The sequence below is a fragment of the Aspergillus karnatakaensis genome (genome assembly GCF_047715665.1).
Source record: "Aspergillus karnatakaensis strain CBS 102800 unplaced genomic scaffold BJY04scaffold_31, whole genome shotgun sequence".
Taxonomy (NCBI): Eukaryota; Fungi; Ascomycota; class Eurotiomycetes; order Eurotiales; family Aspergillaceae; genus Aspergillus; species Aspergillus karnatakaensis.
In genome coordinates this window covers 320,247-334,506 of record NW_027395743.1, presented here as the reverse complement: position 1 = coordinate 334,506, position 14,260 = coordinate 320,247, and the positions used below count along the sequence as shown (strand labels likewise).

The following is a 14,260-nucleotide window of genomic DNA, read 5'->3' as shown; positions in this document are numbered from 1 at the left end:
ACTAACTTTGTACAGGGACTAGCTTTTCTTATTATATAATTAACTAGTACCTAAGGTTATATAAAAATACTTATATAACCTATAGTATTATTAAGATACTTATATTATACCTAGGCTAAACTTTATCTAGTTTATTAATAGGTATCTTAAGTTAGCTCTATATAATATTAAGATATATATAGCTATTAATACTTATTCTAGGTATATATAAGTATTAGCTCTTATATAATTATAAGTATACTTAGGTAATTCCTAGATATACTTAAGGTTATATTAAGGTAGCCTTAATATATATAATTAAATTAAGAAGGGGAAATAATTTTCCTAGCTAAGGCCTAGTATAAACTCTAATAATTATACTATTTTAAAATCTCTATTTAAGATTATTATTTTTATAGTATAAGTACTATAAACTAGTAAATTAAGGTATAGTAAAGTTAGTTAACTCGAGGACTACTTTTCTAATATTAAGTAAGTTATTATATAGTTACTTTTATATTAAACTAACTATATTTATAGGTATACTTTTAAGCCCTTATAAAGGATAAGTACTTCTCTAAGAATAGTTTAGCTAATTAGATTACTTTATATATAATCTATATACTTATTATTTTAATCTAGATTACCTTTTTTATATAGACCTAGAATAATTATAGTATTTATAAGTAATAAAACTAGTTATATCTTATTACTAGCAAGCCTTTTATTAACTATTATTACCTAGAAGCTAGTATATAAGACTAGGGTATTAAATTTAATCTAAAGCTCTTTAAGTCTTTCTAAGATAATATATAAGACTAGGGTAAGTATCTCTCTTATTAAAACTTTAGCTTAATTAACCCTTGTATACAAGATTTTAATAAGTATTTATTAGTAGAGACCTATGCCTAGACTTATATAAAACTTCTAGAGCTTAGTTTTAATTTTAAAACCCTTCTATAAAATACTAGTAATAATATAAACTACTTATTTATCCCTTTTTATATAATTTATCTTGATCTCCGGGCTAAAACTAAAGCTTATATTAAAAGTAATTATTAGCTAGAGCTTAAGCTCTTAAAAAAGCTTACTAGGACCTTTAATTAGAATTTATAATATATTTTAAATAAAATAAAAAAGGTAGAGTATAATAGAGAACCTAATAAAAACTCTTAACTGCTTTTACCTTATATTAAGGTATATCCGTAATTTTTTATATAATTATAAAAATTAATATTCGTGTAGCTTTCTAATATACTTTTATTAGAACTTTATCCTGCAACTAACTAGCCTTATAATAATATATAATTTTATAAATTATGCCTTGCTACAAGTAAGCTTTTATACTCTTAATAGACTTATATAAGACTATTATAGTATTATACTAGCTACTAGTAATCTTATATAAAGCCTAAAACTAATTATAAAAGAGAGATTATTAGCCTGCTTAATAATATACCTTCTAGTTTTTTATAAAAAGCCCTTTAAATCTTTGTCTTACTACTAAAGTAGTTACTTACTAGGCAGTTCTAGTACTATAATTATATAAAAAAAGTAGAGTAATACTAGCAGGAGTCTATCTCTCGTATAAAAGGTATTATAATATAAGGAATAGCTATTAAGGTTAAATTTTATTTTCTTGTATAAAAAAAAATTTATAGACTCTAGAAGCTTTTATCCTATAATTTTATTAGTATATTAAATTAAGCTTTAAGTTTAGATTTTATTAATTTAATTAATTACTTTATTTAGATATCTGCTCTATCCAGCTATATCCTTATATAATTATATTATACAAGGACTTTATTAAATGCTATTTAATCCGGGAGATAAAGAAGGATATATATAAACTCTAGGATAGGGATAACCTGCGCCTTATAACTACTATCTAATCCTAGCTATATCTAGTTTATTTCTAGTAATTATATAATAAGGCACAGCAAGTTAGCTCTATCTTTAATTAATATAAGACTATAAATAAAAAGGACTACTTAATTTATATAATTATTATAAAAGATAAGATTTAAACTATACCTAACCTAGATTAAATACTTACTAAGAAGCTTACTAAGAAAAAGGTAGTTATATAAGAGCCTAGGGTTAAAACTAAATCTAAAGCTAAAGTAAAAGTAGTTATATAAAAATCTAAGATTAAGGTAAAGCCAGCTTTAGGAAAGCGTCTAGTCTTATTCTTAAAAAAGATAAAGAAACAAGATATTAAGAAAAAGGAAGACTTCCCTAACTTAGAGGAGCTCTTTATACAAGAGAAGTAAAAAAAAATAGTATTATATATTATATAAGAAAGCGCTGTCTAATTCGACCTGAGGATATTAAGCACTTTATAAAGTATAGTCCCTTTATTTAGAGACTTAATTCTATACCTTTTAGCCGTATAATTAGCTTAAAATCTAATATTTACTTATTAACCTTAATACTTAGCTTTCTTATTACTTTAGGTACGTTTATAAAAGCTAAGAATTAAGATATATAAAAGAATAAAAAGTCTAAAAAAACTTAGGAATCTCTAGAGGATTTTATTACAGGGGTATTAAGAGGTATAGTAGAGATTAATAACCTAATCTTAGAGAAAAAGAAAAAAGAAGAGAAAGAAGAAAAGGAGGAGGATAGTATTACTTATTATATAAGAAAGCGCCGACTTATTTAACCTAAGGATATTAAATACTCTGCTAAGTTTAGGATCCCTATATAATAAGTAAATATTTTATACGCCTGCTTTAATACCTACTTTATATAAAGGCCTTAACTACCTGCCTGCTTACCTGCTCTAATACCTATATACTTATTTTATTTTGCTTATTATACTTTATATGCCTGCCTGCCTACTTTAACGCCTATTTTAATACTTATATACTTGTTTTATTTTACTTATTTTATTTTACTTGTTCTACTTTATATAAAGGCCTTAACTACCTAGTTAACTGCCTGGTTAATTTATAAAGACAGAAAAGAGAAAGAATAAGGTTACTAAGTATAAAAAAAGGTTATTAGCTTCGTACAGAGGCCTAGTAAAAGGATTTAGTAAGGTTATTATATAGTTATATAATTACGTAATTATAACTAAGTAATATAATATAATACCAAGTCTTCTTATTTCCTTCTTTCCTTTTTTTTCTCTTTTCCTTTTACTAACTACTACCACAACTATAACTATAACTATAATAGTATATAATACCCCTGTTTCTATTATTCCTGATTATCCCTTTATTAAGAGTACTTACTAACTTATTTATTTAATCTATATAAGCTTGCTTATATAGATTAGGTAGGGTTTTAGTCTTTAGAACACTACTATTATTTTTATATTTCTTTCCCGGGTCCTTACTAAGGACGAGGCTCGCGGCCTCTTTGCTTATATTAATACCCGTGCTATCTAAAAATAATACCTGCCTAAGCTTAATATTAGAGGTCGTAAATTATCTAGATACTTATATACTAATATTTAGAGAGTATTATTAGTTATACCTAGCTAAGATATCCCCTTTAATACTAGCAGAATTAAATAATATTAGCTTATATAATATTAAGACTTATATATTAACGCGCTACTTATTTAGTCTCGAGAAGAATAGATACCGCTACTTTATAAATACTACTAGAATTCTAGGTCTTGTCTAGTTTTTCCTAAGTACTACTGTGTTTCTAGGGTATTCGGCGGTTGCTACGCTAATTATAAATAATATAATAATACGGTTTACTACTTTATCCAAGATAATAAGTATCTGCGTATAATATTATTAGGAGATAATTATAATTTACTCTAGGGTTAGCAAAGGCAAGTACTAGTTATAAACTTTAAACTAGACGCCGGGGACCTTAAAAATCTGATTAACCTAGACCCTAAGGACGGGGATAATAAGGATTATCTAATCCTCCTCTAGGTATGTATAGCTTTCTTTTATTAGTATAAATAAAATAATAATTTATTTTCCTATGCGAGTATAACCTAGTTATACGGGTTTAGGTATAATACCTGAGCATGGCTTATACCTCTTTATAATACTTAGGATAAGTAGCTAATTAGTAAAACTAAGCAAGCCTTATATATATAATCTCTTTTTACTGGCAGAACTTCAGGCGAATACATTATATTACACCTAAAGTGGGGATGTTGCACGAGTGTCGCTTTAGGCCTCCGTAGGTAATCTCCACATGCTGGGAGGATGACAGAATGTCGATCTTATCGCCGGATGATGCCATTTGAACAGATTTCTGTGGGTTCTGCGACTGCTCTGCCCGACGCCAAACAGGGGGCTGCCCACTTATTATTTAAAGGAGTGATCTACCCCAGTCCAGGGGCATCGGAATGCGGAGAGATTTGCTGCGAGTCAAGGATACCGGAAAACAAAGCGGAGAGGTCTCCCAAGCTTGCTTCTTCTTGTCTACAATCCGGGCTGACGCCACACCTTCCCGGTCCTCGCCCCCACTGGAAGACATACGGAAAACGTGGCAAGCCCGCCCTCTACACTCTTGGTTCTTACATTATCTGGGAAAATCTGGGGATTGTCACTGTGATACTGAACACGCACAATGACGACCCCGCAGAAGCAGCGTACCCGGTTGGCCACCGCGTGCGATAATTGCCGGAATCACAAAGTGCGATGCGACACCTTACCGGGGTCGTGTCGTCCTTGCCGGAAGAAGGGACTCCAATGCATTACGACCGACACCAAAACGGGCTCCATTGTATCCCGCAGAGGGTCACGGCGGGCTGAACGTCGTGTTGAGGCTAGCCCCGGGACGACGACTCCAGCAACTCTCTCAAGTGCAGACACGGGCATCTTTCATACATCTGCTGACGCCGAGGCCGTAGCCACGGATAATATTCCATTACTCGACCAGACCCAGCAAGTGACAGAAGGCTGGGTCGCACAAGAAGGCTCTCTCCAGGGACAATCCCTTGTGTACAACACCGATGGCAACAGCAGGCTGGCCGTTCTGGGGGCATCCAACATGCAAATCCTCGTTGCGGATTGGATTGACAAATACTTCGAGCGGCACCGCTTGGAGTACCGACTTGCGGACTCATTCAAACACGGGCTACGCCACGCAGTCGAAGGACCCCCCTTGGTAGCAGCATGCGGTGCTGCGACGCCTATACTCGCACTATCGGAAGACGTTCGACAGACCTACACTGACGCATACTTTGAGGGAATCCATCCGCTATTTCCGGTGCTCGAGGTGAATGCGTTCAGGAAAAGCCTCATCCATATGGTTATCGACTATGGCTCCAAGGATATAAGTAGCGAGACGGTTCCGACCGTTGCCATCGCGCTCACGGTGTTTAGCCTGGGCTGTGATTACCTTGGAAAAGGTATCACAAGTGATGGAACACTCTTTCTCCAAAAGGCCTACAGCCTCCTGCCCAATATTATGGGGTTTCCATTCATTCATTCCGTTCAGGCTTTGATCTTGCTAACCATCAGCCTGCGAAGCCGAGGGAGAGATGGCCAGTCGTCGCTGACCATCGCTCTTGCAATCCGTATAGCACAGTCGCTCGGCCTGCAGTATGCCTCGAGTTTATCAGGTAGTCCACTGGGTGCTGTAATATGGAACGCCTTGTTGTCTCTGGATACAATGTCGTCCATGGAATCAGGGAAAGTTCGGGTGATAAGAGAGAGCGATATCGACCAGAAGCCCAGTTCAGCGCCGCACAATCCGGAATGGGAACAGTATTCGCCGTACTTTACTTCTCTCACGAGCCTATGTGGCATAACCGGCCAACTCCGAGTAACTGGCCGTCTATCGATGATGGGAACCGTGCATGAAAACAGAGAACGAGCACTTGCGCAATGTGTCAAGTTGAACGAGACACTGCGAGCCTGGCACAACGGTCTTCCAGCAGACATCGAGTATACTCTCCAACCTTTGATGGATCTATATTATCTCGAGGTACGTGCTAATGAAAGGAATAATCGGAATAGTACCTGTCATCAGAGACCGGCAAAACAGTACTTTTCATGCTATATCATGTCGTTATACCATCAGACGTAAGTTTATGGTTTGAATGTAGAAAACAATCTCGTTTTCCAGAAACTGACGGCAGAGAAAATTGCATCTCTAGGGTGATCTGGGTCAACTGGGTATCTCTAGTAACGCATCCTGAGGCATATAAAAGGGAGATAGCTCTTCACCATCCTCCTGACAGTGAAACTATCGCCATCTGCTCTCCAGCGAGCCACAGTGTTTATCCTCTGCCACCGAGATCGTCAAAATAGTCACTCAACTGGTTGAGAGCGATCAACCTATTGGGCTAATACCCGTCTCGCGGATTTCATTCGCTGCTGTTGTGCTGACAGTTTTGATTCTGAAAAGTCCAGGCACCGTTCTCTCCTCTGTATACCTGATGGTATGTACCCCATGGCCACGAGGGAAATGCCATGGTTTCCAACTGAATATGCTCGTAGTATCTCCGACTTGCATGCAATATTGCGGCCAATCTCTATAATAAAATTGGCCAAGATGAAGTTTTTGCAAACAGTGAGTCTGCTGCCATTCCCATCTGTGCTTGATCATTTTATTGACTTGATTTTTGTGGAGGTTGGCGGAACTGGTATTCCATCATTGAGAAGCATATCCGAGGAAGCCAGTATGTGCCGGAGGACAGTCTTGATTGGGGTACATTCTCGGGATTGCAAAGACGCACAATGCAACAAGAAACCATTATTGAAGGGAATCCTCTTGCCGGTGCTACACCACCATTGAGTCACAATCAGTTACTCGGTGGTGACGGCTTGGGGCTGTTGAAACACATCACAACTTTTCCGGACGGGAACTGGAATCTTGGGGCTGAGTGGGATGATGAATTTTGGATTGATTTTGCAGGTTAACATGCAATGGGTCTGCTGTCAACTATAAAATGGATTTTATTGACTGAAAGATATATATGTGTGTTCTGTACAGCAATATCGGAATTCTATATCAGATTGTATGCCCTATTTCCCACATCCGCGACAATAAACCACATGTAGACGGTGGATACATAGAAGCATAGCCACAAAAAAAAACAGGGATCCTCACTTAATGTAGGGGATCCCGGTGAGCCTATAACCTCTCTCATTTAGCTAAGGCTTCATCGTTGGCTCTCTCCGGTTATACGGACATGGGTTGCCATCCCTTGTTGCGTCTGCAGGGCCAATGAATGTAGCATTGGGCCAGTGCGAGGTGGTGCGATACCCCTCAAAAGCCTCCTTCTTTCTCCGAAGATCATCTTGTGTAACATCCCCCACAGGCATATAGCATGTATAGACACAGAACCTCGGACGTGTCGAGCTCGAAGGCAGATTGTAATGCGGTGTTCGGGAATCCCAGACAATCAAGTCGCCAGGTTCCACCGAGACCTTGTGCCACTTAAGTCCACGGTCCTCAAGCCACTTCATACCAGCCTCCGTATACCCGTACCATTCATCGAAAAAGCCCTTGATGCGGGGCTCGTCTTTCATCTCCTGGTGGAATTGCTCGGAGAGCAGATGTCCCCCTTTGCAAACAATGAGCCCTCCGTCCTGAGGGCCATTGGGGAGAATATTCACCAAGCCTTGGAGACACCGGAATCCACGAGTATCCGGGTTTTGGTCCTGGTGCGGCCAGGGCTTGTTGGGAGCGATGTCGTCGCGGCCGGGGAAAGTAAAGTTGACAGCGTCGAACGAGACAATCAAGTCCTCGGTGGCGTAGACCTTTTCAAAGGCACCGACAACCCCGGGTTCTGCTCGGATCTTCCAGACAAAGTCCTCGTGGGCGAGGCCGTACCACCAGCACATTCCCTTTTCGTTGATGATGGGTAGGTGTTTTTCGCGTGCTGTGGAGAGATCGTTGCGGTCAAAGCCAAGGCTGAATCCTTCTAGCCAGGAGTACAACTCATCGGCGTACGCCTGAGCTCGATCCAGTGGGATTGCCCCCTTGATAACGGCATACCCATCACGGACTAGGTCGTCGCGCCAGTCTCCTAAGGAGGGCTCGTCGCCGGTGAGCCGGAGGCGCCCATCGTTCTGGACGGATGCTGAGGTTGTCATGGTGGTGACTAAAGACATTGTGTACGAGCCTGGTCTCGACGGATTCAGATAACAATTTAAGCAGTAATATGAATTATGGATAGCAAGCAACTTGTGTTTCGGGAATCGTGGTCAAGACGGTAGTAGTGGAAGGACCTTATATGCAAAACTCTCGTCCCCCGCAAAGAGGGCATTTGAATTCAGGGTAATACCGGAAAGCTTTCCCTTTTCCGACCTCTGCTGGAGTCTTTCCGACCGCGTCTCCGATGGGAATCCTCAGGCTCCGGTGGGGGTTGATCGCGTTCGGAAACCGAATCCGGCCTTCTCATTTCTCTGAAATACGGGAATCGCTATAGACATATAAGCACAAGTCTTTCTCACTTGTGGATATTTGTCTGTTGGAGTGTGGATCGACTATTGCTTTCAAATACAATATGGACAACCAGCAGTTTCGAATCATCATTGTCGGTGGTGGAATCGCAGGGTTGGCAACGGTCAGACTTTCGAACAGCAAACAGAACCACACAGCAATGGGGTCGCTGGGCCATTTCGAAAACCGGCACTGACAGATCTTCCCAGGCCGTGGCTCTCCGGGGAAGGGTCGTGCGATTACTATTCTCGAACAATCATCGCAACTACGAGAGATTGGGGCTGGCATCTCGTATGTAATCCCTGTTTGGGGCATCTTCTGGAATAACCGACGCTAACGAAGGGTTTAATAACGCAGCCTACAGCCGAACGCATCGGAGTAAGTGGAGATGTTTGAGGGCAAGTAGCTGATTGTTGCAAAGGATCGTCGAGGACTGGTGGGGACTGCAGTCCATACTGAATTCCAAGTAAGCACAAAGTGAACCTCGTCGGCCCATTGTTTCGATGTCTCATATTTTCCTGTAGGAAATGCGCGGCCGATAAAGGGGTTAGATCAACCTACGTGATACCCCGTGCAGTAAACATCTACCAGAAAGCTCACGTCTGACTAGTTCCGACTCTTCCGTTCTGATGGCACACTTGCTAAAGAGATTACCGTGAATACGCAGGAGAAATACGGCGGGGTAAGGATGATGCCGGTGGTGTTGGAAGCAAAGCTGACGTTGAGAGCGTTTTAGTCGCGCATGATTTATCACCGGTAAATGCCGACAGGCTCTTATCCTGCCATTTGGCTTACGCGCAATACAATAGACAAGACCTGCTTGATGCCTTGAGAGAGGCTGCTGTGGATCCCAAGCGTTTCGGCCCTCCGGCCAAAATCTTGACTTCACAGCGTGTCGATAAGTGTGATACTACAGCAGGAAGCGTGATCACAACCGACAAAGTGGCTCTACATGCAGATCTAATTATCGGGGCAGATGGCATGTAAGTTTCAAGCTTCGAGCACTGTCATGGAAGCTAACAGATATAATCTATCCAAAGCAAAAGCACTATTCGGCATTTTGTCTTGGATCGCACCCAGAATGCTGTCAAGACGGGTCTCTCGGGTCAGTCCTGATCTTGAAAGTAAATGGTCAAAGCCCTACTGACTCTTGCTTGCTCCCCGGTGACAGCTTATCGGTTCCTGGTAAGACACGCATCCAGGAAACTCGTGTCAAGAGAAGCTAAAACATGCCAACGTACCGCAGATACCCATGCAACATATGGAACAGGCGGCTAAATTCACTCAATATATCAATCCGAGGGATGAGTTTACAACCATGGTACTTTGCCATGACCACCGTCTGGTAATGGGACCTGACAGGCACGGAGAGTCATACTCAGTGGTGGCGCTCGCACCCGATAGTGAGTCCCAACCCTTTCGCTTGTTGCTCTTGCCATGGTATAGCTACTGCCATGAAACCAGACGGGCTATTGACAGAAACTGGCTGCAGGTGACATACGCGAGGACGCATCCAATACGAGTTGGACATCGGTTGGTGACCCTCTTAGATTCTTCTAGACCTTTTCGGACATTCCGTCCTGGCTGGTGGAGCCATTCCGGTAAGCACATGTTTCGGCGTAGCCTATATAACGATGTCCAAGCTGACATGTCTGTAATGTTGGGAGGAACATAACATCAATGGGTCTTTGGCAGCTACGAGACCTTGATCCGCTCGAGACTTGGACAAAGGGTAGGGCTATCCTGGTTGGTGATGCAGCACATGCTATGCTGCCAGCCCAAGGGCAAGGCGCAAGCCAGGCGATCGAAGATGCGGTAAGTCTGGTGTCCTTATTATAATTTCTTTGTCGAATGACAGACCTTTCTCCCGTCTCCAACGCGATGCTGCTACTAATTATAAATCATGATTTTCTCCTTATTAGGAGGCACTCGGTTCCTTCTTCGAAGATATAAAAGGCCGGCCAAGCCAAGAACAGGTCACCCAACGTCTTGCGAACGTGTTTGAAGCTCGCTACCAACGTGCCACTCTTGTACAGAAGTACTCACGTCAACAAGCCCGCCCTGCAACTGATGCCAACAGCATTGAGATTAAACTGTTTGTCACCCTTGATTATCATCCTTTCCGTCTCATATTTCCTTGGGTCAAGTACTAATAGCCTGGGGCGGATAGTAACACGGAGGAATTTGCCCATTTCAACTACTCGTACAATGGAGCTAAAGAATGGATCGCACGGTCGTCGAAATTAAATGGAGGACAACCTGGTGTCTAACTTGGAGTCGGAGTCTGTGGGGTACGAACTTGCGCTAAACCTGCTCTGGTAATGGGGGTCGGGAAAGTTAGTATAGAAAGTATGGTCAGTAAGAATGCACCGGTGGCTGAACCATGGTTGGCACATGTGCTGAAGATAAGGATTCAGCCACAGGTCTCGTCGTGACAACGCACATAATTCACTATCAAGGTCAGCCCGGTCCCATTACTCGTTTTTGGACCCCTAGTCAACCAGTAACACATTGGTGGTTCATTATTGCTTACCACGAGGTCGCACTTAGCAATGTTTGATCCAGAGGGAAGTCGAATCGCGACTCGATAGCGCTTGTAGTATGGATGGCTAGTCCACTGAATACATAACTACTGTACGGCCTGAGGGCCGTTTGGCAAATTACAGACTGTTTGATCGGGTGGTTAGAACTATCTATAGTACAAAAGGCCAAGTCATGCGTACCATTAGAAAGAGTGCCTGTGTATTCTCCAATAATGAGCTCTTAAACATATCAGTGAAAGAAAGTATCTGCCAGTCCACAAGAAAGGGATCTCGGTGCCAACTTTGTCTGGCCAGCAGAGTTCGGCTTCTGAAACAACTATGGCGATCTGCGGAACTCTAGGACGAAGCGCACTAAACCATCGCTTAACAGGACACCCAGGGCAAGGACGGTCAAGTAAAGCGAAGTAAAGTGCTTAAGGGAGCGAATGAATTTGTCCCGGGCGGTGGGGTCATATAATCCCGAATAATCTCACGGGACCTTTCAAGGAAAGAGCTTTTCAAAAGCGACGGATATCTGATGTGAATTGTCCGAAAGTAGGTACGAATGCACTCGTACTGGACGTCCCAAATTTGGTAGTTTGGACGCAATAATCGAGCGACAGGGCAATAAGTTACCGAGCCTGATCCCGGACAAATCAAGGAGGACATGAGGGCTCGTTTAGTGGTATTTCCTGTCGGAGTGGAGAGGTATATAACCACCGACAGGCGACCGTCTAATAGACCGGATCTCCCTTTGTCTGGCATATTATATTCTAATGCAAAATCCCAGAACTGCCTTATAAACGTATAATTACCACCCGGTCCATTGTACTCAACACCGCTGGTGTCTGTATTGACTTCGCCAAACCCTGCACCGCCAGAGGTGATATCACCCACTGCAATCTTGGACATCTCATGGTCAGCTAATTCGGAGTCTGAAGTGCTGTAGAGCTCCTAATCAGCGGAGCATCGCGAGACGATGCTTCATGGTCAAGTTGACTACTATCAACGAACGTTAGGCGTCCCTGGCGGGGCTAATACAGGATAAGGGGAAACGTGTCGACTTTATTGAAGATTATGGCACTATCCTCATAGCGTCGCTTTCTGTCGTGGAAGAAACAATCTGCACCGCACTGAAGACAATAACCGCAAGGGGCTTTCCCATCACACTGAGCCGAGATTGAGCCATGTGAGAACAGGGAGAAGCTCGAACTAAATTACCTTGACTTGCACAGGCGACAGAGGGTACAGGCGATTGTAGATCGCCGCGGACGCTTCTGGGTCGAAAACAGAGGGCTGCTTGTGGAGTCTGCGACGGCATCCATGTGGATGAATCAAATTAGGCTGAGCAGCGCGCTCTCTGACAACAAGTCTGTGCTGAAATGCTTGCACAATGAGAACCAGTGCGAGACATTTCATATTCGCGCCAAGCGAACCAAAGCCTGCAAACTTGCTATGATTGGCCAAAGCCACATTCTTGCTCGGTTTCTCCACATACCTAAACTCAAGCCTAGACCAGCCTAATACTATCTCGGAATGGTGCACCGCATGGGGAGGCACTCTGGTGTTGCGGCTGCTTTGCTAGAACTCAATATGGCCATATCGGACAGGTAGGCATACTGGGGGAACAACTTGGTGTCAGTCTCTCCATGCCAATGAGGAATTTCTCCAACGCGGTCCTTTTGATTTGTGGAACACAGTTGCAGAGAAGACTGGCACTGAAGAATTTCAGGAGGCCAGATCTAGCGGCTACATGGCCCAGAGAAGGTCCGTTCGGGAGATCTACTAAGGTTTCTGTCGCCCTCACATGCAGCGATCCTAGCAGTTGGAATGTTGTTACACAGAAACAGAAGCTTCAGACTGGCAAGTACAAAATCCACGTACGTTCCTTTAGTCGAGATCTTTATGTCGTGGAAACCTTGCGGCTTGCTACACGCTAGAGATCATCCCATGTATCCAGGCGCTAGCGACGCTCTAAGAAATATATCGGGGGTCACCTGAGGCGGTTGAACAGGGTTGAAACAGACGTTTTCGAAGATAGAGACAAACATAATCTTAAACCCTAAACCAGAAGCCGTGGGCGGATGAGGGCCCATCCCGATTGGGGTTCCGGCGCCGGTGGGGCGAAGCGGCGCCGCTGATTGGTTAGCAAGATGGCAGTTACAGGCCGTCCGCATTGATGTCCACCCCGTCCGTACGCGCAGCTCCGGTCGCAGCGGGACCGGGGGTTGTGCACTTGGTAGCTTGAGGAGTTATTAAGCCATGTATGCAGTTGCGAAGCATGAGAGGCAAAAACAGTGGCATGGCGCGGATTTAAAAGCAGCGGGTTTTTGTTGGGGTACGGGTACAACCAGGTGGGGTGGTAGAGGCGGAAGTGGCGGATTCCCCCGCGTATTCCAGGTGCTGCTGGGCCCCATGGAAACCAACCAAGCAATAAATGTTTGTTAGTTATTTATTATTGATGATTAATCCATCTCCAAATTCCCATTCGCGACCATCATTATTATTATTCCCGGTTCATCAAGCAGTCATCCAGCAAGGAGTCATCAAGCAGTCATCAAGCAGTCATCAACCAGTTATTGATTGGTTCGTTTAGTTGCCCCATGGAGAGCCAGTTATTTAAAAAGATCCCCCGCTTGCAACTTATTGTTTGCCGCCAGTGCAGGCATGGCGTGCGGCCGGCAGACATCCAGCGCCATTTAAAGGAGTAGTATAGATATAACTACTAAGCAGCTAGCCAGGTCACGTAGGGAGTCTATTCATGGCAGGATATCTAGTAAGATAATTATACTATCTAGATCCCGCGGGTATTAGACTAGCCGCTACTTATATTACTATGCTATACTAATAGGTTTTTATGCTAGCGTGACCCTACCTAGTACTAGTATATAGCAGGTAGTATTAATTCTATGCGTAAGTATTAGTAGACTATCTACTAGTAGTTGCAGTAGTACTACCCTAGCTATATAAGCCCGCGGGAGAAGGCCTGCGGGGAGGTAGAGCTAGTAGTATTATTCACACGTGTAGCATAGCAGCAGGTATTCCTATTAGGCCCTAGGTCTTATTATATTTATATCTAATACTTAGATAGCTGCCTAAGTAGCCTGCTACTACTTATAAAGTAGGCCTAGCTAGTTATAAATATTATAGTTATTATATAAGAGCACGCGCGTGCCTAGTATAAGTAGTAAGCTATTATCTAGGTAAATAAGGCTATAAATACTAACTTATAGCTACGTATAATAGGGTGGGCGCGGTATTTAGATAGCGTGTACTCGCAGGACTTGCAGCAGCTAGTAGAGTCGCCTATAAAGGATATAGAGGATGCGGAGGATCCCGCGGACTATGTAGAGTAGGTAGTGCGGGTGATTTAGGATACTATG

The 14,260-nt window shown here is 42.6% G+C and overlaps 4 protein-coding genes across 4 annotated transcripts; 2 read left to right on the top strand and 2 right to left on the bottom strand.

Moving 5' to 3' along the window:
* Window positions 1-5,284: 5,284 nt before the first annotated feature.
* On the top strand, window positions 5,285-6,308 carry BJY04DRAFT_80634 (fungal specific transcription factor domain-containing protein). The gene is made up of 2 exons (XM_073721112.1): window positions 5,285-5,987; window positions 6,062-6,308. The coding sequence occupies exons 1-2, from the start codon at window positions 5,371-5,373 to the stop codon at window positions 6,213-6,215; spliced, it is 771 nt and encodes a 256-aa protein (XP_073570192.1). The 5' UTR covers window positions 5,285-5,370; the 3' UTR covers window positions 6,216-6,308.
* A 619-nt stretch (window positions 6,309-6,927) lies between these two features.
* On the bottom strand, window positions 6,928-8,165 carry BJY04DRAFT_228656 (uncharacterized protein). The gene has a single exon (XM_073718892.1). The coding sequence runs from the start codon at window positions 8,022-8,024 to the stop codon at window positions 7,062-7,064; it is 963 nt and encodes a 320-aa protein (XP_073570191.1). The 5' UTR covers window positions 8,025-8,165; the 3' UTR covers window positions 6,928-7,061.
* A 254-nt stretch (window positions 8,166-8,419) lies between these two features.
* BJY04DRAFT_228652 (FAD-dependent oxidoreductase) lies at window positions 8,420-11,021 on the top strand (the record flags this gene model as incomplete). The annotated part of the gene is made up of 9 exons (XM_073718891.1): window positions 8,420-8,479; window positions 8,966-9,057; window positions 9,165-9,338; window positions 9,396-9,460; window positions 9,558-9,739; window positions 9,916-9,956; window positions 10,023-10,170; window positions 10,278-10,450; window positions 10,526-11,021. The coding sequence occupies 9 exons, from the start codon at window positions 8,420-8,422 to the stop codon at window positions 10,623-10,625; spliced, it is 1,035 nt and encodes a 344-aa protein (XP_073570190.1). The 3' UTR covers window positions 10,626-11,021.
* A 1,911-nt stretch (window positions 11,022-12,932) lies between these two features.
* BJY04DRAFT_219372 (uncharacterized protein) lies at window positions 12,933-13,181 on the bottom strand (the record flags this gene model as incomplete). Its single annotated transcript, XM_073716582.1, has 2 exons — window positions 12,933-13,014; window positions 13,042-13,181. The coding sequence occupies 2 exons, from the start codon at window positions 13,179-13,181 to the stop codon at window positions 12,933-12,935; spliced, it is 222 nt and encodes a 73-aa protein (XP_073570189.1).
* Window positions 13,182-14,260: the final 1,079 nt, after the last annotated feature.